Source organism: Rutilus rutilus (assembly GCF_951802725.1).
Source record: "Rutilus rutilus genome assembly, chromosome: 23".
Classification (NCBI taxonomy): Eukaryota; Metazoa; Chordata; class Actinopteri; order Cypriniformes; family Leuciscidae; genus Rutilus; species Rutilus rutilus.
In genome coordinates, this window is record NC_140233.1 from 6,080,218 (window position 1) to 6,106,173 (window position 25,956).

At 37.5% G+C, this 25,956-nt stretch overlaps 1 protein-coding gene across 1 annotated transcript; it reads left to right on the forward strand.

Moving 5' to 3' along the window:
• Positions 1-646: 646 nt before the first annotated feature.
• Positions 647-25,629, forward strand: LOC311283368 (protein phosphatase 1 regulatory subunit 12A). Its single transcript, XM_084397718.1, has 24 exons — positions 647-1,042; positions 8,293-8,423; positions 8,607-8,725; positions 12,330-12,486; positions 13,255-13,399; positions 13,520-13,594; positions 14,062-14,144; positions 15,072-15,265; positions 15,359-15,462; positions 16,138-16,335; positions 17,167-17,261; positions 17,340-17,525; positions 17,599-17,694; positions 19,333-19,423; positions 20,371-20,487; positions 21,122-21,215; positions 21,349-21,434; positions 21,517-21,573; positions 22,028-22,050; positions 22,141-22,204; positions 22,286-22,390; positions 23,104-23,154; positions 23,271-23,321; positions 24,730-25,629. The coding sequence occupies exons 1-24, from the start codon at positions 767-769 to the stop codon at positions 24,814-24,816; spliced, it is 2,685 nt and encodes an 894-aa protein (XP_084253844.1). The 5' UTR covers positions 647-766; the 3' UTR covers positions 24,817-25,629.
• The last annotated feature ends 327 nt before the right edge of the window (positions 25,630-25,956 follow it).

Below are 25,956 nucleotides of genomic sequence, written 5' to 3' on the forward strand. Positions count from 1 at the left end.
CTAGACCTTTAAGACTGTTTTGACTTGTGTGCTAGCTATATCTTTTCAGACTGATCCAACTAACGTTAACGGTTTTCCTAAAAATGACGATCAAAAACTCGGAAAAATACCATAGACTTACATTGACAGAAATGTTCAAATGATCAAGACTGTCAGTGTCAAAGTTAAAGTTTGACAGTTGGAGAGGCTCATTACACTAATTTACAGTTACATTATATCTAATATTTCTTTCTGTCTATCTATCTGTCTGTCTGTCTATCTATCTATCTGTATGTATGTCTTAGCTAGCTAGCTTTTAAAACTACTAAACTAAAACTTTAAAACTATTACAAACTGAAAATCTTCAAACCCTCAAAGTTGTTAAAACTTAGTAAAACTTTCTGGCTAAGTATTTTTAAAGCCAACTTATCTAGTTGTTTGTTGTTGTTGAAAAATTGCTATGTTTTCAATTATTGATTTATTATTATTTTGTTGTTAAGGGGCGGATTTTATATGGATTTATTGTACTACTTTTAAAGTGCAATCAAATGAGGTTAGTCTCTCTACTGAAGAAAAAAAACGAAACGAAATACAAAACAGCAACAGTTTTTTTATGCGCCTGTGGTTGTGTTGTGATAAAAAAATCGAAATCCTCTCGATTGATTCACAACCGTATCGGTTCGAACGAATCATTAAAAGGAATCGGTTCAAACGAACGAATCGTACGGGAATCGGACATCACTTCACTGATGAACTGAAACTCCCCGGGAGATACCGAGGGAGGAAGATGGCGGCCACTGACCGTTCCCGGTCCGAAGCGGCGAAGCAGCGGCGGCAGGATCAGCTGCAGCGGTGGCAGGGCTCGGAGACGGACCGGACCGGGGTGGAGGCGAAGAGCCAGTCCTCGGCTCCCGGAAACCGGCGGGCCCGAGTGCGCTTCGCCCAGGGCGCCGTGTTCATGGCCGCTTGCTCCGCCGGAGACCGGGAGGAGGTGGCGGAGCTCCTGAGACAGGGAGCTGATATCAATCACGCCAATATAGACGGGCTGACGGCACTGCATCAGGTATCCGGATCGTGTTTGATTGTTTACACTGACGTTTGACTCGGTTTGGAAACTTTTGAGAAAGTTCACAAACTTTTCTCTACGCCTTTCTCAACTCATAGGTCGATGATGACAAGCAAGGATGTCTTGAGATGATGAACTTGAAAAATCTAGTTTGAAATATATCTGCCAACGGTTTTCCTTATATTCATATTTCATACATCTTTAAAAAAAAAAAACATTTAGGCCTACAGCCTATAGGCTACCATTTTATACAACAAAAATAAAAAAAATGTCAAAGTGATGGTCAAGTAAAAAGTACTCAAATATTGATTTAGCATACATGGTTGTACGAAATTTAATTATTGTTTTTAAACATATTTGTGTCATGATTTAAATAGATTTTAGCGTACTTAGTTTGACCCCCCAAAAACATGCCTTTTCATAAAGAAGTCAGGATATTATTTAAAAAAAATTGAGGGGTCATCTTTGTTTTGAGGATTTCTTGTCACATGATAAAAAAAATGGCCACCACACTGACTTTAATTTGGCATATTATTAATATTTTGAAACTATACTAGTTTGTGAAGATTTAATATAAAAAAATATTATAAGCCACTAAAGACATTTATTGTTTTCAAGAAAATCAGCGTTTTAATAATAAATTTTTCCTCTGCCAGTTATACCAGCGAGATATTTTTGATTAAAATCGCAAGTATTTATTGCAAACTGTACGAACTCTTAAAGTCAGCATGAAGCAGAAGTTGTGATGGTGTTTTCTTCCCTGTTGTGACGTATATATCCGAGTGAAACGGCTTCTGGGACAAGAACGAATGTAGGGGCGGGGCTTGATTTTGTTCACGAGGAATTGATTGGATGGTTGTGGTTTGCTATTGGTCGATCTCGTGTGAGTGACAGGTTGCCCCGCCCTCACGCCAGTAAACGCATCATCATAGAAGAGATGTCGCTTCAAGAGTCAGTGGAAGTAATTTTAGTAAATAATGATGTGCACAGATAAATCATCTGTAATAGATACAGCAATATTCCATAAAAAAAAAAAAAAATAATCTTGGTGACTTTAAATAGCCAAAGTCAGAAACACGTCGGCTTTTTTGGCTCCGAATGTCAAAATGTTATTATAATAGCGCATAAACAAACTGTATTTCCAGCACAGATGTAGTCGTGGCGGTGTTGTTATGGGTTTGGACCACAATTGTTGATGAATCTCATGCCTTGACCTGGACTTTTTTTCTATCGACTATTTCTATTGACTGTTCAGTGTTGTTTGCGAGAGTACAGTAGCTGTTGTCGTTTTAGTGACGTCCAGGGAGTGTCTCGGGCCCGTCCCGTGGCTGTCATGTTTAATGTGGCTTCTTCTGACTCCAGGCTGAACTGGCATAGCAAGACTTTCCTCATATCTCCTGAGCTCCTTCACGGCTGGGTGGAATTCCTGTCGGCCCTTTTCATTTGGTGTTTGTTTTTGTTTTGTTCTTATTTTTTTCTTTCTTCCTCTCAGCTGTGGATGTTTTTTTTTTTAAATTATATGTTTAGGAGGGGTTATTTTCGACTTTTGTTGCTTCAGCCTTTTGCTTCAACAGTAAAGTTTAACTTGGAAACCAGCTAATCCTGAGCTTTAAATGAGACAAAAACACTATCCTTCGTAGTCAGCTAAAAAAAAAAACTCATTGTTTTGTGGATCTTTGTCTTCACTTGTAAAAACAAAAGTTCTTTATTGGTTCCATTTAGAACCTTTGGAATCTTTCCATTCCACAGAAGGTTCTTTATAGTGGTGAAACGTTCTTTAGATTCTATAAAACGTTCTTCGTGCTAGTTTGAGAAGCTCCTGTTGAAGAGAGCCACTCAAAAGTCTGCCGAAGGTTTTGCTCAAGTACACTCCAGTCTAAAACATGCTGGAAAATATAAAAAGGAAGGCTTTTCTGATCCAGACAGGTGGCCGTGTGCGAGCACAGCTATTGGCTGAAGGCTCTGCTGATGTCACGCTTCACTGGTATTCAGAAGTGAAGTTCTGGGGAGCATCAGCGTTGAGTCTCACATGAGCTCTTTTAAGTGTCACCTTATCTTGTGTTTACATGCGTTCTCTTATAATGTGACACAGAAAGTATTTTTTGTTTGGCTGTTTTTGTGCCAGAACCCGCCAGGAACATGTTCAGGCCCGAAGTAGAAGGAAATAATACATTATATATTGCTTAAAAAAAAAAAAAAAAGCTTTTTTAAGGACTTTTAATATTTAAGAAGTCTATTTTCCCCTCAAATTTTCATTTCTATAATGCAAAAAAAAAAAAGAGGTATATTATTTAAATTGTGAAATGTTCACTCAGATTGATAGTATATATTCTACTGCATTTAATTTGATATTTTTATATATATATATATATACAAAAATCAGTGCAAATAAATTACAATGATTATTACAATAAATTGTAAATATTTTTTATTTTTAACTTAATGTGAAATCTAATGGATATATATTATACACACACACACATAAGCAGATAATAAAAAAGAAATATACACTTCTTTGATTTTGTGGTGAATATAGCCTAACCCAGTCATGGTTATACAAGGTTTTGTAGTTTGCTATTTAAATTCATGTTTAGTTTTGTGGCATTTCTGCATTCACTAAATGAACTACTGAGTGTTCAGGTTAGATTTGTGAGTCTTTCTGTCAGCGGATCTTTGTCAGTGTTTACTCTGTGTTGCCATGACATAAATATGCATAATTTTATGAGTGCATAATACCAAACGAATCCACAGTTTCTTGATTGCTAACTGTTACTCAGACTGACATTATTCTGGGAACACACAGCCTACTGTTATGTGTGTGTGTGTGTGTGTGTGTGTGTGTGTGTGTGTGTGTGTTTGGCTCTGGACAGAATCAGTGTCACATCCTGTCAAAGACACTGTTTTGGCCTCTTCAAACACACACACACACACACACACACACGCACGTCCCCTCCGTCACAGATAGAGTTACAGGGATGGTTTACCTTCTAATGGTGCTAAAGTAAACTGAAGTCCCGCACACAGACGTAGGATTGAGCAAATCTTCTCTTTTAAAGGTTCCTCAGAAGAAGAACATCATGAGTCAAACCTCAGATGTTTAAAGGGGTCGTCGTTGCATGGATTTTTCAATTTTAATATGCTCCTTGAGGTTCACTTGTGTTAATGAAGTTTTTTGCACAAAAAACAAATACATATGTGTATATATATACACGTATTTGTTTGTTTTTTTGTGCAAAAAGCTTTATTAACCTTATTCTGTTGCTCATCCTTAATGCTGATTGGATAATACACCGTTCCTGTTCAATAATATTACTTTTATTAGTAGTAGTAGTATTGTATATTTTCTGTTTGTATGGATGCACCAATTTAACAATTTTGATTGATGAGCTGATAATTATTTTCATGTTATGGCTAATAATCACTAATAAATTACCAATATTCAAGACCTACACTTTTTTTTTTTTTTTTTTTATAAATAAAGGGTTAAATGCTGTAATCTTGCACTACAACTTTCAAAGTTAGCCTAGTGCTAGTTTATGGCAAAAATTATGAAAACGAGATTCCACAATGAAAATATATACAATATCAGCAGATTAAATATGAACGAAAACCATAAATTTATCATTTTAATATTTAATTCCCATATATTGTAACTGTTTTTTTTTGTTTCATATTTTTGTCTTCATTTGTAGTCATATTTGCATTAATTTTTTGTTCCTGTAGTATTTTTGTAGTGTACATCCATATTCAATATTTATAGTATGTCTAATTGTTTTACTTCTATATCTGATTTTAGTAATCGGTGTGTGTGTGTGTGTGTGCTCATCCCGATCTCGGTCCTGTTGTCCTGTTGTTGCTCGGTAACGGGGATTAAATATAGTCGGTGCTCTTTAAGTTTTTCCATCGCTTCCATCCAAAGCCTTTCTCTCTCTCTCTGCTGTTCTCCAGTGAGCGCATGGAAAACATTCTTCATGCGGGACAAGCGGCTGTTGTCATAGGCAAAGGCCAGTCGCTCTCTGAGTCACACACACACACACACACACACATTCAGTGACCCCGTGGAGAACTTCACACCTTCTCCATACAGAAGGTTCCCACTGTTCCTCAGAAACGCACACAAACACACACAATGAGAACAGAGCGAGCTTCTGTTCTGCTCAAGCGTACGTGGAGGTTTCTATAGGCAGCGCCGGGTCCTCTGGGAGCCGCTCACTCGAGTCTTTTCCCCCAAACTTGGCCTGAAAACACACGTTTTATCAGTGGTAAATCTCTGTTAGCATGTGGTCTGGCTGATTTTTGCAGTAGCATATTGCTTGCAGAATCCTAGACATACTTATAAAGTAGCTAAACAGCTGCACTTTTAAGTTTTGGACGATATTGAAGAAAAATGTGATATGTTAAATAATGTGATGTTCGATATGTGCGATACGATAATGCTTTAAGTGTGTTAAATAAAACTAAATTATATTTAAATATATTTAAAGATTTATATCCCATTCTCTCTGGGAAAGGAAAGCATCATTACAACTTCTGAACAGCAGTGTTTTAGCATTGCATTAAAAGTAATGTCACAGATTTGACCCGGTCATTTTAACATCACTGTAAACAAACACTTTTTTTTTCTCTCTTTGCTCAACTTGGTAATATATCAACCTGAAAACGTAACAATCAAGAACATCCAGGTACACAAAAACACCTGAAACTAGGGGTGATTTTATTTGATCTTTGTTATTAAAAATAGGTACAAAAAGGTACATTACAAACAATAGGTCAAGTACAATAAAACAAAGGTAGAAATGAAATAAACAGTGCTTTAAGTTGTTTAGGAAGGCCTATATTAGATTTAACAGTAGCATTCAAGTAAGAAACAATACAGAAAGAATATCAGAGTTCACACCACAACTATAGCGATAACGGCACTGAGAAACAACATCATTAGAGTGACTTTCCGAACGATTTTTTTCCAGCTGTTGAACCGTAAAAACATTGACAGCCAATCAGAATCCATCCTGCTTTAAAGGGGTCATCGGATGCCCATTTTCCACAAGTTGGGATGATTCTTTAGGGTCTTCGTGTAAAGTTTGTAGTTTAATTCCTCAAAGGTTGTTTAAAGGGGTCATGAACTGTTTTTTTAATTCTTTTATATTGTTGTCTGAGGTCAGCTTATGACGTTCGCTTGGTTTTTACGTTCGAAAACATCAAAATGAAGAAGTAATAGGCTATTTTCTGCCCTGGTTTTGAGCCTAGCTCCTGAAACGCTCGGTTTTTGTGGGCGTGCCGCATTGAAGACTTGGAAGTAAACGCCCACTGATATGATTGGATAACAGTTTTGCATATTATAATGAGTTTCATGTAATGCGCGAATCGGTGGGCGGGGCTAAACAGGCAGCGTTGAAGTAGGCGTTGATCTTCTTCTGCGGAGACGGTGTTTGATACCCTTTGACACTTTGTCGTTCGCTGTGCCTGGTGTCAATAAAAGCTTTTATTGGACTAACAAGGAAGTTTTCAGTTCTGAAACTTACAGGATGTTCTTATAGTATGATGACCTCTGAAATGTCAAAAGCTCAAGGAAAATTTGATTTCTCAGTTCATCTCCCCTTTAAAACAACACCCTTTTTACCTCCTCAAAAACAGCTCTGTTCACAGCGACCCCGTTTCGGTGCATGTCTCTTTAAATGATAATGAGCAACTGCCCCCCCCCCCCCCCTTCCGTGGGGGGTGTCGACACAAGACACGTAAAGTGTTGCCATGGCAATCTGCCTCGCAGAAAGTATACAAATGGCTGAGGGCGTAAATATGCTAATAAGGGAAATATGCTAATACGAGAAATATGCTAATACGGGACAGTCCGTCAGCGGTCGTGGGCGGAGCATGAGCAATATGACATCATATTGCTTAGAAAATCCAAACGGCTTGATTATTGAGAGTGTTTAGGCTTTTTGAGGATAAAAAAACTAATTTTTTCATTTGTATGGTGGTTGTCCACACACCGCAAAGACACATTAATATGCAAACACCATATAAAAGTGAATTTTGCATCCGATGAGCCCTTTAAAGAGCTCGAGCGTTTAAAGTGACCGACGACAAAACTGCAGCGCGCTTAAATAAACTGAACGATATCGTCCGCTGGTGTGAACGCTATTATAGTTATCTTCATAGTTATCGCTCTCGGTGTGAACCGGCCTTATCTCGGCTCGCTTAATACAGTTTGAAGTGGTGATGTAGAGTTCTGTCAGTGTCATGCTACACCGCTACCGATAAAATAGCGTGTTATTGGAACAGCTGCAGTATTTTTAAAACACATGTTAAAAAGTGTAGTTGAGTTAGTAATGCTTCTGTTTCTCTACAGCATTGATTACAGCCTGCACATGTATGTGTACAGTAACACTTCCATCATGTAAACGCTTCGCTGGATAATTATTGTTTTGCCTGCAGCTGTGTCTCACTGAAACTCTGGGACACGGAAACACAGATTTCCCATCACGCAATATGACACTGGCTCCAGCAGTGTTGTAAAGTTGATGTCATGATGAATGTCAATAGTGTTACTCAGACTCAGCTGATAAGGGTGACGACATCAGATTGTGTTCATTCTTTTACATTACATATGCGTGTGTGTGTGTAATCTAAGGTCAAAGGTTAAGGGCAGTGTTTTCTGTTTGAGGAATACATGAACAGACTTGAATCATTTTTTAGTAGTGATGCACAATATATCAGTATTGGCCAATATTAGCATTAACGAAACTGATAAGCATGATGCTTGAATTACTTAAACTTTTACAAATATGTTTAATACCTATGTATCAGGATAGTCTAAGCCAGTGTTATTCATTTATTTATATATTTATATATATATATATATATATATATATATATATATATATATATATATATATACTATTATAGTTTTTGTTAATGTAATTTATAGTTTGGTATTAAATTATATATTTTTAGATATATAGATTCAGTATCGATATGTTTTGAACAATCTATATTTTTGACAACACTACATTGCATTTAGTTTATTATTTCAGATGCTTATTTAAAAGACTACAATTGACAAATATATATATATATATATATATATATTTAAAATTCAACCTGCCAAAGTGGCTAGTAGGACTGACAATATACAATATATAGAGATGAATATAGTCATCGTGCAAATGTGTACATAGTGTATGTAGAGGTGAAATATCTATATATTGTATATAGAGATGGAATAGATTTTCTCTTTTTCTCCTCAGGCCTGTATTGATGAAAACGCAGACATGGTTCAGTTTCTGGTGGAGAGCGGCAGTGACGTGAACAGAGGAGACAACGAAGGCTGGACGCCCCTCCACGCTGCGGCTTCCTGCGGTTTCATCCAGATCACAAAGTCAGTAACACTTCTCAACGACCTAGTGAGCTGCCTACTAAGACGACATGATGCTGCCTTTCATATCTTATCCAAAGTATTGATAAAAATAGCTACATCTAATTGAAAAGGGACCTAATGCGTCAAGTCTTGAGTCTTGAAAGTTTAAAGTTTTCCGGGTTTTTTTCTGTGTGCCTGTCGCAGGTACTTGATCGAGCACGGCGCACACGTGGGAGCGGTGAACAGCGAGGGAGAACTTCCTCTCGACGTCGCTACGGAGGACGTCATGGCAAGACTGCTGAAAGCTGAGATTAAAAAACAGGGTGAGAGATACAACGCCTGGAACAGAGAGAGATGGAGTAAACGAGGGAATGTGAGATTGAAGAACAACAAAGAAACGCTTTCACCAGTGCTGTTATTGTTAACTAAATCTATCAAAAATCATTTTCGGTAATGGAAATGAAGCTGAAATAAGATTAAATACTATATATTAAATGAATAAATATTCTTAAGTATTAATATTAAACTTAAACTTAAACTAGGGCTGCAAGATATTGGTAAAAACTGCAATATGTTGGTTTTTTTGCGATTATATATTGCGATATGAATACAGTTTCACCAGATTATTAGCTCTATGTGGTAAGAATGAATCATTCTAGAACGATTGGGGTGATTTTGTTATACAAAATAATACAATAAATACAATAGAACAAAGATACAAATGAAATAAAAAGTGCTTTATGTTTTTCAGGTTAGTCTAACAGTATTCAGATACAGAAATTGAATAATCAAATGTAAAATAACACTGCATAGTCTTCACTGTATAAATTAAACATTATTTATCTGTGTTAAAGCTATAAAAGTGATTTTCTATGTATTTTGTTGTTTGATTAACACTAATGACAGACAGGAGCAGGTATATTAGGCTGCTGTCACTTTAAAAGCACACTGAAGTTGCCTTGAAACGCTCATCATTATTCAATGTGTTTCCACTGAAACAGGAAGACAGGGCGGGGCATATCGAACAGCTCCTCCCCTTTTTTAAAATAGCCAATAGCGTTTCATTTATGTCTCGGCCCAAAGCTGTTGAGCTCGATAAAGCCGCAGTTTCCTCCTAATCTCTATCGTTTCTCCTCCTAATCTCCACATCGCTTTAAAATACAGCGTTCTGTGCAGAATTCAATTGGGTCCGATATGTTTTGTGGTCTGCGACGACTTGATCACATGATCCGCTCTGTGATATCGTGTCTCTGGACCGGAGCTGCGACGGTTCGCGTGACACTAACGTAAATTTGCATTATTTACACAGTCTGAATCGTTCCCTATTCCCTATATAGTGCACTATGTGTCATTCACCATGAAGAAAACAGTAAATGTGTGAACAAGTGATTGATTTCAGCCGCAGCTTCAGCGTCTGTTTATAGTGTAAACTTCATTTTGATTTCATGTGGACTTTAAGAGTTAATGCACGGATCCAATACAATGATACACATCCGTTTTCTTTCTCAGTTGTTTACATTCACATAAGCGACTGCACATTTGCTGTGTAAGCATTAATCCTGAAAATAGATTTAGATATAATAAATAGAATTTTCTTTAAATTTTTGATAAAGCAATGCAATATTTCTTTGTGAGGTTAGCAGGTTTCCATGTGAACAAATATAGGTTCACATTATCCGTCTAAAACACTCCATCTGTCTGATCTTGACCTGCTGTGCCTGATCCCATTAAAACCTTAGTCGACACACAAACTCTCACAGAAGCTCATTATAGATGTGTGTGTGTGTGTTTATAGGATGTTTGGTTTTAACAGTAACAGCATGTGAATTTCCCACATCAAAAACTCCATTATAAATGCTGGAGCTGTGCAGAGATTTTATAAACTTCGTTCTGTGTGTAAATGTGTCCTTGGGTCCTTAAAGTTGTGAAAGTCCTTTCTTCAGTATTGAGACGTACTGAGTGAGACGGCTTCTTGAAGGGCGGGACTTGATTTTGTTCATGGGGAATTGATTGGATGGTTGTGGTTTGCTATTGGTGGATCTCATGTGAGTGACAGGTTGCCCCGCCCTCGTCACCAGAGAAGTTATTTTGATTCAAGATTACGAGGCACAAAATGATGTGCACTGATAAATAATTTATAATAGACACTGCAATATTCCATAAAAAAAACAAGAATTGACCCTTCGCAGGGAGTTTGATTGACAGGCTATCTGACCTATCATAATCCGCAATAGTTGGAGAGTTAGTAGATTAACGTTGGAGGATTTGAACTTGAAAAACAGAGTGTACTGACGTCTTTCCACGGTTAAAACAACATTCCTTATGTTCATTCATGTTTATTTGATGCTATAAATGAACTGAAGAGATGATCGGTTCACGAGCAGCTTTAACTGAGGCTCTACAGCAGGGTTCTCAAGTCTCACGCATTGGCCGTGAGACACACGCAATTCAACCAGTTCACACGCTCACACGCCACACCGTGTATTTCTCACGCTGAAAAGGCAATGCCAACCAAGTTGTCCTGCAAGCTTTATATATAACGTTGTATACGAGGCGCAGGCACACAAAGTGAAGCTTCCTGCCGCCAGCACGTATCTCGGCCAGACTGCGTTCGTTACTAGGCAACATAGATGCGCGAACCATAGGCGCGAACACACGGAAGTTGACGGAAAATTCTCGGTCGCCGTACGTTCGTTACTAAGTAACCAACAACATCACGCGAACACACGTCTTGATGGAGAAGGTAAGTTGGAATTAAGAAAGCTCGTCTAACATTTTTAGGCCAGAACATTAAATATATCAATGTTATCAAGGCGTCAAAATGTGCAACAAACACTTACAACACAAAACACATAGCTGCAGTGTGTACTCTTGTGTACACACACACACACACATGTAGTGTTTTAATTTTTTATGGGGACTTTCCATAGACATAATGATTTTTATACTGTACAAACTGTATATTCTATTCCCTTACACTAACCCTACCCCTAAACCTACCCATCACAGAACACTTTCTGCAATTTCACATTTTCAAAAAAAACGTTTTCCTCATGGGGACCAAAAAATGTCCCCACACGAACAAGGATTTCAGATATTGCCATCCTTGTGGGGACATTTTGTCCCCATAATGTAAGGTTTACCAGGCCACACTTACACACACACACCATAATACTATGTCATTTGTTCACAATGTCCCACCACACAATAAATCATTATACCATTACGACTAGACACATTCAAAATGCAAAAAGATTTGTTTTTCCAAACTGTTTGGAGCAATTTGTTATATTTTTGTATATTTGTAATTTTGAAATATAACATTAAAGAGTAGCCTATATTTGATGTGATTAATTGCTCTGTCATTTATCAGATTTACCTATTGTTATAATTTCAATTTGTGCTGGTTAATTATGAACAATGGTTAAAATTGGGGGGCGGGGACGGACGGGCGGGGGCGGGGCTCCATTAGGGCTCCTCCCCTAACCGCATGTGATCTCACTCCAAGCTTTTGATAAAACTTGAGAACCCTGCTACAGCGATCTGTCAGACACATTAAAGAGCCACAAAACTGTATTTACTGTTTAAATTTCTTTAAAAAATGACCAAATGTGACCTGCTCTGTCCTGTCTGTCAGTGTGTTGTCAGTCTCTCTGCTCCGCGATGTGCGTTTCACTGCGTGAGAACATGGTGGGGCGTGAGAGAGGCGTGGCTTGTCGGACATAGCAACAGTAACTAAAGGGGGCGGGTCTTTTGTCCATTTTGATTTCATGGTGACTTTAAGAACAAACCGATCTTGAACCAAACGAGACCTTTATCACACTTCCTCCTGTAATATATATTAATATCATATACTGAATCTTTAAAAATGGCCTGTGCTGCTGTCTGAGGAAGATTATAACCCTTGGTTTGAATGATGGTTTTCAGGTATTGATGTGGATCAGGCCAGGAGAGAGGAGGAGCGAGTGATGCTCCAGGATGCCATGGCCGTGTTGGCGGGCAGTGGCTCTCTGGTCCCTCATCTGAACACTCAGGCCACCGCACTGCACGTCGCCGCTGCTAAAGGATACATCGAGGTGTTGAAGTGAGTGCTCCTTTCACTAAGACACCTCAAAAGTGGAACTGCGGCAGTTTTTAAACCAAGATTGGTGAAAATAAAACATATTAAATATCTAGTGATTTGCCTCACCCTCTCCAAAGTTTGCTGATACTTTGATATGTTCTACTGTATATGGAACTTACAGCAACACAGATTGTTGGGAATGTGCAAAATAATGAAAAATTGTTTCCTCAAAACTGTCTGTCTGAATACACTGATGTTTAAAAGTATTTTATGTTCATGAAAGCTGCATTTATTTGATCAAAAATACAGTAAAAACAGTAATATTGCAAAATATTGATTTTAATATTTGAATATATTTTAAAATGTAATTTATTCCTGTGATCAAAGCTGAATTTTCAGCATCATTACTCCAGTCTTCAGTGTCACATGACCCTTCAGAATCACTCTAATATGATGATTTGCTGCTGAATTGTTGAATGTCGTATTTTTATGGAAGCTGTGATACATTTTTTCAGGATTCTTTGATGAACAGAAAGTTCAGAAGAACCGCATTTATTAATTTGAATGTTTATTTGTAACATTATGAATGTCTTTACTGTTCATACAACTAGCAAATCAGAAAGACTATCTTCCTGTGAGCAAATTATGAGATCTTGTGTCCCTGAAGTCAAAATTAACTACTGATTAATATTAATTCAGAATCGTTTGAGAAAGCATCATCAAGTATCTGATGTTTTCCCAGCCGTCCTTTCGAAGCCTTTAAATCTTTATATTTGTCTGTTGCATTAGGGTGCTGTTGAAGTGTGCGATAGATGTGGACAGTCGGGACAGTGATGGTTGGACGGCTTTCCACGCGGCGGCTCACTGGGGTCAGGAAGAGGCTTGCAGTCTATTGGCTGAACACATGTGTGACATGAGCGCCGTCAATAATGTGGTACAGGCTGGTTTATTTTGCCATAATGACTGGCTGAGTGTACATAATGCTGCTTAGTGCATACATCAATATCACATGAAAAGAATAGACTTCAAAGCATTGTGTATTTGTGCATCGCAGGGCCAAACTGCGCTCGACGTAGCCGATGAGAACATCGTCGATAACTTGGAGGAACTGCAGAAGAAGCAAAACGCTGTGAGTTTGCATGTGTTTATATGTACGCTATCTTATCAGCTGTCTGGTTAATGTTCAAAGACCGCTTTCACTCCAAGCAAATGAGCAGATATCTTCGTCGCATGAACATCCAAAAACAACAGTGTGTGTGTGTGTGTGTGTGTGTGTGCTGTACAGAGCCAACGTCATCAAACACACCTCACTTCACACAACTATATTCAGTATGAGGATTCTTCAAGGAAGGAGATATTTCGTAGCATAAATGTTTGAATTATCAGCATTAATGGCCCTGTTCAATCATGCTAAAGCGTGTCCCGCTTTATTTCTAGTTGCTAATTCGACAGGTAAAAAAATATGCGAGCATGTTCTTGAGATTTACCCTGATTCATGCTGAAATAAAATGATTAGGGACAGTGTGAGTTCTAGAATATGAATCGTATTGTGACTGTATTAGTAAGAGCTGTTGTTGATGTGTTTAACTCCTCAAGATGCGTTCAGAGCTACAGAAGATCAAGGCACCCGTCATTGAGACCAGCCCACCCGTTTCCGTGGCACCAGCTCGCCCTCGCAGGTAAACAGCACACCCTGTCCAATCACGCGTCTGCATGGGAACACGTCACTTCCTGTGTGCTGGAACCCAGGATCATTCACCATCGGTTCTATTTTGAGTGATGAAGCAAGTGAATCATTGAATTGTGAATCACACAAATATATTGTGAATGTTCAGTACTTCACCCAGGCCCAGAGTATGTCACATGACATGACATGTTCTCAGCGCTCGCTTTGAAGTGAAAAAATACAACATAATCAGTATTATTTTAGTAACATTGAGATACTGTTATAGTTTCTATTCATATTTTGAAATAGTTGTTATTTTTATATTTTCCATTTTCATCTTAACTCTATTTGTTGTAATTTTGGTGTGTGTGTGTTTTTGTTGTTGTTGCTATTTTTATTTATTTTCACTATTTTTTAACATGTCCATATAGATTTCATTCTTTTTATTTTATTTTATTTGTATTGTTTTATTTGAATTTTGAAGTTAAAAAATATATTTAAAATAAAATTGAATGTGATATAAAATAATATATTAATCAGTATTATTTTAGTAATAGTGAGATGCTATTATAATTTCTATATTTTCCATTTTAGTTTAAAGTTTTAGTCCTTTTATTGAGTTTAAAGATTTTTTTTTTAATGATTTTTAATGATTTATTTGAATTTTAAAGTGAAAAAAAAATACATTGTGAAAATATATTTTTATTAGTTTAAAAAAACAAACATATATATATATGTGTGTGTATATATATATGTGTGTTTGTTTTTAGTAATATTGAGATACTATTATAGTTTCTAATAATATTTTGTATTGGTTTTTATTTTTATATTTCTTAGTAATTTTTTTAGTTTTAGTAATTTCTTTTTTTAATATGTCCATATAGCTTTAATGAATAGTGATTTGAGTTTTAGCTCTGACTGATTAGCATGTCCCCCACAGGACGTCCATCTCTCGTATGAGCAGCAGAGAGAAGATCACCCTGCATGAGCGAGAGAAGCTTGCTCCGCCCACTCTTCAGACTCCGCCCACAGAAGAGGAGGAAGACGAGTCGACGCGCACAGCTGGCCAATCCAAACCCTCCAGCAGCTCCAGTTCAGAAGAAGAGAGCGAATCAGAGAGCGACGCAGAGTCAGGTGACCAGACCCCGCCCATTTTTATTCTCTAAATCAAAAATGTATTACTACATGGTATTAGCTAACTGATGAGGTCAATGTGTGTCTTTTCAGAAAAAGCAAAAACTCGAGAACTGATCAACAACTTGAACAACAAACGCAATGCAGCGACCGTAGCGAGCTCTGTGACCAGCACTGCCCTCAACCAGGTTAAAAAGGTGACCAAATCAGCATTGAGTTTCCCGAAAAGTCTCTTTTGAATTTTGGGGTTTCCATATCAACTCATTAATGTTGGTTTTCTGAACACTGGTCACACTTTCTGTAGCACAAGTGCTAATATGTACTAAAATATCAGTGCTAATAATATACTGACAAATAAACCAATATGGCCACCAATAGGCAATTCAGCAGTCAAAAATGATCAACTAATGATAATAAAATTATCAGTAATAAAACCCAATAATTGTTGTTGCTGTATTTAACAATTGAAATTTTTTCTTCATTTTGAAGTGAAAAAAATATAATATAATCTGTTATTTTAGTTTCATTGAGATGCTATATAGTTTTTATAAATATTTTGAATCGTTTTTTAGCTTTTGAATAGTTTTCATTTTAAATTTAACTAAAGTTTTAGTAATTTTGTTTGTGTTTTTGTCTTTTTTTTTTAAATGTGTATGTAATTTTTATTCTTTTTATTTTGCGAATGTATTTTTTTATTGAATTTTACAACACATTTAACAAAAGAACATAACATACACTTAAGTACAAACATAACTTACACACAAATCCCTCCCCCTCCACAATAACCCTGGCAAAATAAATAACAATACATAATAATAACCATGTGATAACAATATAATATTTGACTATAATAAAGAGTGCTCTGCTTTTAGGCCGAACCCGTTCGAGCGCCGGTGACCGAGGCTCCAGGCTCCTGGAGAACGTCTCTGCGTAAAGCGGGAAGTTCTGTGACGCTGGGCTCGGCCGGGGCCTCTGATCCGACCACTGAGGCCCTCAAGGACCCCGAGACGAAACTGGGAATGACTCGCTCTGCATCCAGTCCCAGACTGAGCTCCGAAACTGAAAATAAGGTAACACTCTATGTATGAATGTATGCACAAAACGTCACTGAGTTTAAGATCTGGACTTTGAAGAAAATGATTCTTCATGATCCTCACAACCATTCTTTCACAATCTGAGCCTGATGAATCTTGACATTGTCATCCTGGAATATGGCCCTGTTGTGTCTTCCTACATGGTTGTTTGAGAGATGAAAAGCTACACACTCCATTAATTAGAGTGAGAGGATCTATTGCCAAACATATAACATGATAGAAACATAATAATCACTGCAATAATGATCCAATCATAGAGTTTTAAGCATTTGCCTGTTTAAATCCAGCCACTTTGTTTTGGCCGGGCAGTGTATAAATTAATATTTAAATGTATTTTGTAAATATTTAAAGGTCCCATATTGTACACCTTTCTGAAGTTTTATTTTAGTTTTGATTTAAGAATATATATTTGCGCTATAAGTACCAAAAACCATCTCAATATATCTTTGTACAGCTCCTTTCTCAGGAGCTCTGCCAAGAACAGGTCGATTTTGGCCTGTCTACTTAATATTCATGAGCCTCTCTTCTGATTGGCCTGTTGTTTTCTGAGTGACCCACCATTGGTGGGGGGTGGTGACTGAGTAGTTCTGACATCACATTTATACGGAAGTCACAACGGCTTGTGAAAAGGCACAGCTTCTTTATGCAGGCTGTGTTCATTTGTCTGTGGATTGAAACTTAAATGATAGTTTCATAGCCACTAGACCTCTGCTATCATGAAAAAAGCCAGGAAATGTCAATTTTGGCAATATGGGACCTTTAATATATGTTTTGTCGCCTCAAAATGATGTTATTTCCTATGTTCAGGAGCCCAGGTTGGCCCGTGTGCAGCCCACCCCGTCCAGGCGCTTGTTCAGCATCAGCGACACGAGCACCAGCACCAACCCCGACAACTCCAGCAGGTGAGCCACACAACACACACACAACATCTCCTGTGTTTACGCTTTTCCAAGCTCATCCATCATCCTGTGTGTGTGTAGCTTGTTGAGCCGGAGCTCTTCGTACACACGCCGATTGAACAGCCAATCCACTGGAGAAGTGTCGGGTCAAAACCCCTCGTTACCTCGCAGCTCATCTTATGGAAGGAAACTTGACGACCCTTCAGTGACCTCTGTAACCACGGGAACCTCTGGACTCAGTCGCCTCAATAGTCTTCTGGCTCAGAGGTTCGTGTGTCTCTGATCGTGCGTGATGCGAGCGCGTCTTTTGCATTGGTCTGATCTGGCGTCTCTCTCATAGGTCGGCTCAGGAAGAGGCTGAGAAGAAGGAGCCCGTCTCCAATTCTGTGCCCACGACAACCACATCAGGCGAGCCAGAGACCAAACAGAGACGCAAGTGAGTGTGTGATGATTTATACACCACAGAGTTGATAATAAACCTTTTATCCTGCTGGAAAAAACACGTCTTACTTGCCTTGACCCATTTCATTTCTTAAAACACTGAACGATACACTGGCTGGCCCAAAAAAAGGATTTAAAGAGGAAAATGCTTAAAAATCTATGACTGGATCATTTTTTGCAGTGATTATTATGTTTCTATCATGTTATATGTTTGGCAATAGTTCTTCTAACCCTGACTGATGGGAGTGTGTAGCTATTCATCTCTTAAACAACCATGTCAGGGCCATATTCCAGGATGACAATGTCAAGATTCATCAGGCTCAGATTGTGAAAGAATGATTGTGAGGATCATGAAGAATCATTTTCACACAAGAATCGTCTCCTCTGAGTCCAGATCTTAAATTCACTGAAAGTCTTTGGGATGTGCTGGAGGAGACTTTACAGAGTGCTGGACTCTTGCATTGTCAATACAAGATCTTGACCAAAAATTGATGCTCCTCTTGATGGATATAACATCACAACATTTATTTCCATCAAGAGGTGCATACATTTTTGGTCAAGTTCTTGTATTGACAATGCAAGAGTCCAGCACTCTGTAAAGTCTCCTCCAGCAAATACCAAAGACTTCTGGGGAAGACTATCAGTCACGCTTGCCAGAGACGCTCGTCACCCTCTCAAGTTGTATTTACCTCTGGGATAATTCTGATAACTTAGTTCCTGAGTTGGGCGGGCCATAAACATTAAAGGAGAACTCCGGTTCATTTTTTTGTACATTTGGAGTGCTGTCAGTACAGAGAACAACGACAAAAATCGGTGTTGCCTACACCGTGTTATCCTCTTTTTAAAATTTGCACCCTGTTGACTTCAATGGGGCAAGTTTTAAACCTGCTTTTAGCCTCTTAACATCCTTGATGTGTCATTACAAGTGCACAGGTCATGTGATAGATTCCTTCAGAGTGAACACGGGTGAATCTGACTGCAGTAGATGTGAAAGATATGAATAAAAGTGATGTTAATTCAGCCAGCGCACATACCTGTATTTACATCCTGTTTTCGGTCGAAGTCCACAGTAGTCGATTGTCGAACTCATACTGTTGCTTAGTTACCTATGATCACGCGCATGAACTCGACAATCGACTACTGTGGACTTCGACCGAACGGGAGACGGGAGAACGATTCTGTGACTGCTATTCTTTACTAGTTTTTCTCACAGCTGCAACATCGCCTTGTCTCGTCATTAAAGTAGTGCATATTTACATAGATGAACAATCATTCGAAGCGTATTGTATGTTTATACACACTGAAAATAGCCTGTATTTGATTGAAATTCCAGAACTGTCAGCAAGCGGTGAATGTTTATATGGTTGTCAATAAATGGGATGCGGAATATCAATTTGGCTTTAATAAGATTTTCCAAATAAATAAAGCTGATGTTGTCCATGATTCCTGTTCTTTCCAACAACAAAGCACTTGAATGCGACGAGCTTGTAATCACAACTCGGAAGTGGGAAGTTGGATATTTCCGATAGCACGTGAAGGCAGCTTTAGACCAGTTTGGGCCAGCTACAAGATAGTTTTAGCTACATTTTCATTGTTTTCATTGGCTGAAGCTTGAGTTTTTATGTGTGTGTAGGTCCTATCTGACTCCAGTGCGTGACGAGGAAGCGGAAGCTCAAAGAAAAGCCCGATCCAGACATGCCCGTCAGTCCAGACGCTCCACACAGGTCAGCCTTATGACCTCCAATCCAGTGTTGTTTTTGTTCACAAAAATTTTAAATGGTTTTCGTTAAAGGTGCAGTGTGTAATTTTTAGCCGCATCTAGTGGTGAGGTTGCGAATTGCAACCAACAGACGTTACGGTGGCCGACAGGAAGTGATGTCGTCGTCTGAGACAGCAGAGAGTAGCCAGTTAAGCAATGAGGTTTCTTTACTAAGATAAATTATGAACTTATATTTACTTAATTATTCAGTAAAACGGTATGTTATTGCGTTTATTATTGTTACCTGTTCATCATTGTGTCAGTGTTTTATTGGCTGACGTTAGCTAGCTTCTGTGTACGAAGAACAACATAGTGATGAAATGCGTTTGTCCGTTCAGGGCCACTGTAGAAACATGTCGATGTAAGCGGACCCGCGGTGTGAGTAGATAGAAATGCCTCATTCTAAGGTAATAAAAACACAACGGTTCATTATGTAAGGTCTTTATACACCACTGAGAACATAGTTATGTATATGATATTGCATTTCTGTCAACAGATCCTCCTAAATATTACACAATGCACCTTTAATTAAAATAACCTGAAATAAAGACACATATTAGATGAAAAATGATAAAGAAAATGAGAAATGATGCCTGGGATTGATGTATTTGACATGTAAAGCAAGCAACCGCAGTTCGGTTCGTTTTTACGTAATGTTTAGGAACAGATAAATCTGAAATCATGATGATAGATCTACCTATCAATGCTTCCTCAGAAGTGCTCATAGCAGCAGCCTGGGAAATGTCATGTGGAATATGTATTAAACCGTCAGTGGGCGGTGTGTCTAAGGCTGTGTGACCTTTAACCCTGAACTTTGACCTTGACACAGGGAAAGCATTTGTGTAGAGCAGTTTCATTTACTCGCAGCTGGAGTCCTGACATCTCCGTGTGACCGTTGTGTTTGCTCTTCAGGGAGTTACTCTCACAGACCTGCAGGAAGCGGAGAAGACAATGAAGACGGAAAACAAGGGAAAGGAGAAGAAAGAAGAGGAGGAGAAAGAAGGGAAGCAAAAGAAGGCAGAGGAAGGGGTGAGAAAGGTTGAGTTTGATCCAAATATCTGTTTGTTCTGCACTCGGAGAACTCACTGAGAAACAACGCAGACATGTTAAAGGTTAAAGGTCAAATGTGTCACATTTTTGGATGTTATTACTTTCTCAAACTGGACAATAACTTAATTGATGTGTGTACAGTAGCAGAAACCAGTTTAAGAAACCTGTTTGGAAACAATAATTAGCAGTGGTTGATAAGTAATATATGTATATATAATGAGTGTGTGTGTGTAAGTAAATGTAAATATATGTATGTTAATATGTAGTATTTTTTTTTAATATATTAATAATAACTTTTAATTTATATTTATATATATTGTACATTTTTCTTTTTTGCTGCACAAATTGTTTAGCAGTTATTAAGAATATTTGAGTTTGGTGATCTTACCTAAATGTATGTTTTAATCAAAGCAGATTTTGTAAGTGTGTGTGTGTGGCCTGTAAACCCTACATTATGAGGTCAAAATGTCCCCATAAAGATGGCAATATCCGAAATCCCTGTCCTTGTGGGGACATTTTTTGGTCCCCATGAGGAAAACGGCTTATAAATCACACTAAGTGATGTTTTTTGAAAGTGTAAAAATCTAGCGTGTGTGTGTGTGTGTGTGTGCAGGAGGTGAGCTGGCGCTCTCGTATCGCTAACCTGCAGAAGTCGGATTTACTGGGACTCACACACCCCCCTGGTGCTCCACGTCCTGACAGACAAGGTGACCTTTCACCTTTAACCCCGCATCACTGGATTTCATTACACAACACTGATATGTTTGGGTATCTCTCTCTGTAACACTTCTTCTACATTGTGTGTGTGTGTGTGTGTGTGTGTGTGTGTGTGTGTGTCAGATGCAGACAGCGCAGCCGCAGACAGTGAGGAGCGAGCGAGGGAGCGCAGGAGAGCCAGAGCGAGGAGGAGAGGAAAAACTGGAGAGGTGATGAAGAGGAGGACATGTGATCAAAACTGGAGATCAAGAAATAGATTCTGGATTTAAATGTTTACTTCTGTATCTTCAGGGCGATGACTATGATCCCAGTGGAGAGGAGGAGAGTAGCGGTGGGCGGGACCCACAGGTCTGACCAATCAGCATGCTCTTTTAATTGATTGACAGTGATGGGGGAAAATATATACATATATACTATTTAATGCATGTTTTTTAATATATAGTATGTATAAAATATGTTTTAATATAATTAATGCATGTTTTTAATTGATTAACAGTAATAGCACTTCATGAGGGAAAAATATATTTAAAGATATTCATGATATTACAATATTATACTATGATTGTAAATGTATTTATTTTAAATATGTATATTACTGATTTAAAATCTATAAATGCATTTTATTATATGTATATACTTTAGACTGATAAGTATTATTCGTATATTCGAAATGTATAGTTATATAATACAATTTATTTAAATATATAATTTTAACGTGTTCTTGTATATTAATGAATTATTTAAGTGTCATTTTTTTTTTATTGTATGGATTTCATGTTTTTTTTTGCTCTTCCTCATGCAGACAGACAGACACGTGAGCAGCAGGTACGAGTCTGACCTTTGACCCTTCACTTTGTTTGATGATGTCAGCGTGTGTCGTCCTCATTCTGTATGTCTGTCTTTTCTTCCTCTCAGGTTTGATTCGGGCTTGAATGACTGTATCCTCACGAGAGGATCGGAGTCCCGGGACTTCAAGAAGGTCTGGAGGGGTTTGTTGTTAAACTGGTTGTGTTAGCAGGTGTGTGTGTGTGTGTTATATGTCTGTATCGGTGTGTTTCAGTTGTTTGAGGAGATGTCCAGAGAGAACCGCCGTCTGCAGTCACAGTTATCAGACACACAGAGAACCATTTCACTGACCCGCGTGGAGCTGGAAAAGGCCACACAGGTGCGCGCACACACACACACACACACACACACACACAAACATTGATCAGCTGGATTGTCATTATGACAGCAGTGGCAGAAATGCACTTTTTGAAAATAACTTTTTTTTCCCCTAATAATAGGAACACTTTTTTTTTTGTAAGTATAAAAAACATAACCTGATATCCATTTGTCTATTTTTTTTAAATCACTTACTCATTAAATAGAAGAATTCATGAAATTTTTAAAAGGAACCTAACAGAATCAAATATTAAAGTAAATATTGAAAAATTTGGAAAAGTACAAAGGTGATCAAATGTAAAATAAAACTGATGAAAATAATAAAACTATAAATAATATTAATATAATTTAACTATTATACTATATTTGATATTATATTCATATTCATATTTTTTTTTTTTTTAAGAGAAAAAAAAGAGATGATATTATATTCAAAAATAATACCATTTAATATTTTTTTTATATATTTTATAAAAATATTTTATTTTTATATTTATTATATATTATTTTTATAAATATAAATGTATATATTCAGTTATACATGTGTATGTGTGTGTGTGTATATACATATATTTATATATAAAAGTTTTATTTTACTTTTTTTTTTTTTTTTTATAATTCTATCATTCAAACTTTTGTTGGTTGTGTGTTACTTGTCGTATGACACCGAATACCTCTATATTTGACTCTTAACTGTGTTCGTGTGTGTCACAGAGGCAGGAGAGGTTCACGGACTGCACGGCTCTGTTGGAAATGGAAAAGAAGGTGAGTTTACAGAACATCAACTCACTGAAGTAATGAAAAACATGTGGACTTTTCCCTGAATGGAAGTTTTCAATCTTATGATGTCATTCCACATGCTTGTTTTCTCTGTGTCTCAGGAGAAAAAGATGTTAGAGAGGCGAGCCGCTGAGTTGGAAGAGGAGTTAAAGGTGAGAGCACACGATCACGGAAGGCTTGTTCTGATTGGCTCTTCCAGTCAGCTCTGATGCTGATTGGCTTAGAGGCGCCTGGAGCGTTTCTATCCACTGAAACGTTGTGAATGCATCTGTATCGCTGAGAGCAATACAGCCAACTCAAGTAAAACCAGTTTAACGAGGCGTTTGCCTTACACACTCACCTGGCATGACACAAAGTCATAAGTAATAAATCATACTTCTGCACTGTTAATGTGAGTTTCTGTCCTAACCAGCTGTGATGGTTGCCTGGTTTCTATTTCTCACAGTTAAATCTGATTGGTCCTGCTTTATTAGACTGCATAATACATCAAATACTGTATGTTCTGGCTTTGAGTTTGCAGCATAATATAATATCAAAACCTCAAAAGCTGAGTTTGAAACCAAAAGTTTTCATAATATAATATAATCACAAAAGCTGAGATTTAAAAATGTATATAATATAATACAATTTTTAAAAAGCTGAGTTTGAAACTGTGGGCAAACAAAAGAATAAACAAAAATATTTCAATATTGATTTTATTCAATGTTATTATCGTTAATTTTTATACATTTTTATTAATATATACATGAAAATTGTCCTTGCTCAGTGGCCAGTGAAACCAAATTAATATATTAACATTATTAATATAACTGACATAATTGAGTCTGTGATCAGTGGCCAAACAAAAGTATATTAATATTAATTTTATTAATTATTGTTGTTATTAATATTCATCTTCTTACGTATTAATAATATATCATTAATAGTCTGTGGTCAGTGGCCAAACAAAAGTAATATACTAATATATAATGTAGTAGTATTACTACATTATAAATATACATTTAATATAAATGTAAATGATTATTAATATATGTGTAACATATTCTTAAAAATAAATGTATACTTTTTAATTGACACATAATTCTCATTATATTACAATATTATAAATATAAATGTGTTTATTTTAAAAATATGCATATTACTGTGTTCAAGTATATTTTTTATTGTTTATTGTTATTCATTATTATTGGTTATTTTAATTAATTATTAATTAAGGTTTTATTAACTATTAAAAATATATAATTGACAGTCCCTGGTCATTGTCCAATCAAACTAAAATGTTAAACAAAAATAATATATTAATATTAAAAACTAATATTTACGAGTTGTATGGACAACCTTTGAGTTTGCCAGCCCCTGGTCACAGTATAACCGGCAGCTTGAACATTATTCAAAACATCTCCTTTTTCTTGTTTCCCCGGAGGAAAAAAAGTCATATGGGTTTGGATCGACATGAGTGTGAGTAAATGATCAGAAGTGACATTTTCAGTGTGTGTGTGAGCTGCTCCTTTAAATGAGAAAGTGGTCTGAAAGAGGTAAAGCTCTGGCGTGCGTCTGCAGGTTCTAGGAGATCTGAGGGCGGATAACCAGAGGCTGAAGGACGAGAACGGCGCGCTCATCAGAGTCATCAGCAAACTCTCCAAATAGAGCGAGAGAAGGACGAGCAGAAGACCGAGAGAGAGACAGAGAAACTCACACACACCACCCCCCCCCCCCCCCCCCCCCCCACACACACACACACACACACACGCCGACATCCTTCCCGAGAGCCAAAGAAGGGAAAAGAGGAGGAGAGGAATGTCACTGTTTCATGACGGGATCTTTTACCTTCCTGCAGGACTGTGTGTGTGTGTGTGGTGTGTTTCAACTTCATCCATGTTCTCAGGAGGACAACAAGCGAGGAGGAGATGCAACCGAGCTTCATATTTCTCTCTTTCTCTCTCTCTCTCTCACACACACACACACTCGCACTCGTGCACCATGCACATTCCCATAAGCGTGAGCGCACACACTCCACACACATTCCACGAGTCTCAGGCAGCTGAAGTCTGCAGTATTTTTGCATCTTTGCACAAACACACACACACACGATTGAGAGGTTCTACCCTAAACTCCACTAAAGGTGGTCTGAATATGTCACTCAAACCAGCGCGACAATCATTCGTTGACATTGGTGCAGATTTTTCATGCTTGCCAGAAAACACGCCAGGCTGTTTCGCAGCTAGTTATGCTATGCATCTTTTTTAAAAGCGACACGTACGGCGAGCAATGCGGAAATGTCATCCTTGCTCCTGTCGTCGAGGGCGATGGCTTTTGTTTATTGTGTAAATGTACAAATATTACGCATTTGAACTCATAACGCTATAAACTGTAACTTGGTATCAGCTCTATTTTCTCCACGTGTTGTTTTTCTAATATATTAAATGACTGTTGGCACTTAATAAAATATCTGTGTTTGTAGCTTAGTGGCTGTTTATTGAAGTGTCACGGTTTCTCTGCTGTGGTTCATTGTTCTGTGCGATTTGCAATTTCTGCTCATTTTGTTTCAAAATCTTATTGAACAGCATTTTTGGGCATCATAATTTAGGTGTTTGCAAACATTCGATTATAATGTCATGTTCAGAATTATTAATCATGTTTGATTTGATCATTGGTGAATCGCAATGATTGATTCATCGATTTGGTTATTTTTAGCCAAGTTTAAAAGCTTGATTTGGAAAGTTTGGTTTACGTTTCATATAAACAATCAGTTTAGAATATTTTAGGTATCGGGGCGTTTGATTGGTT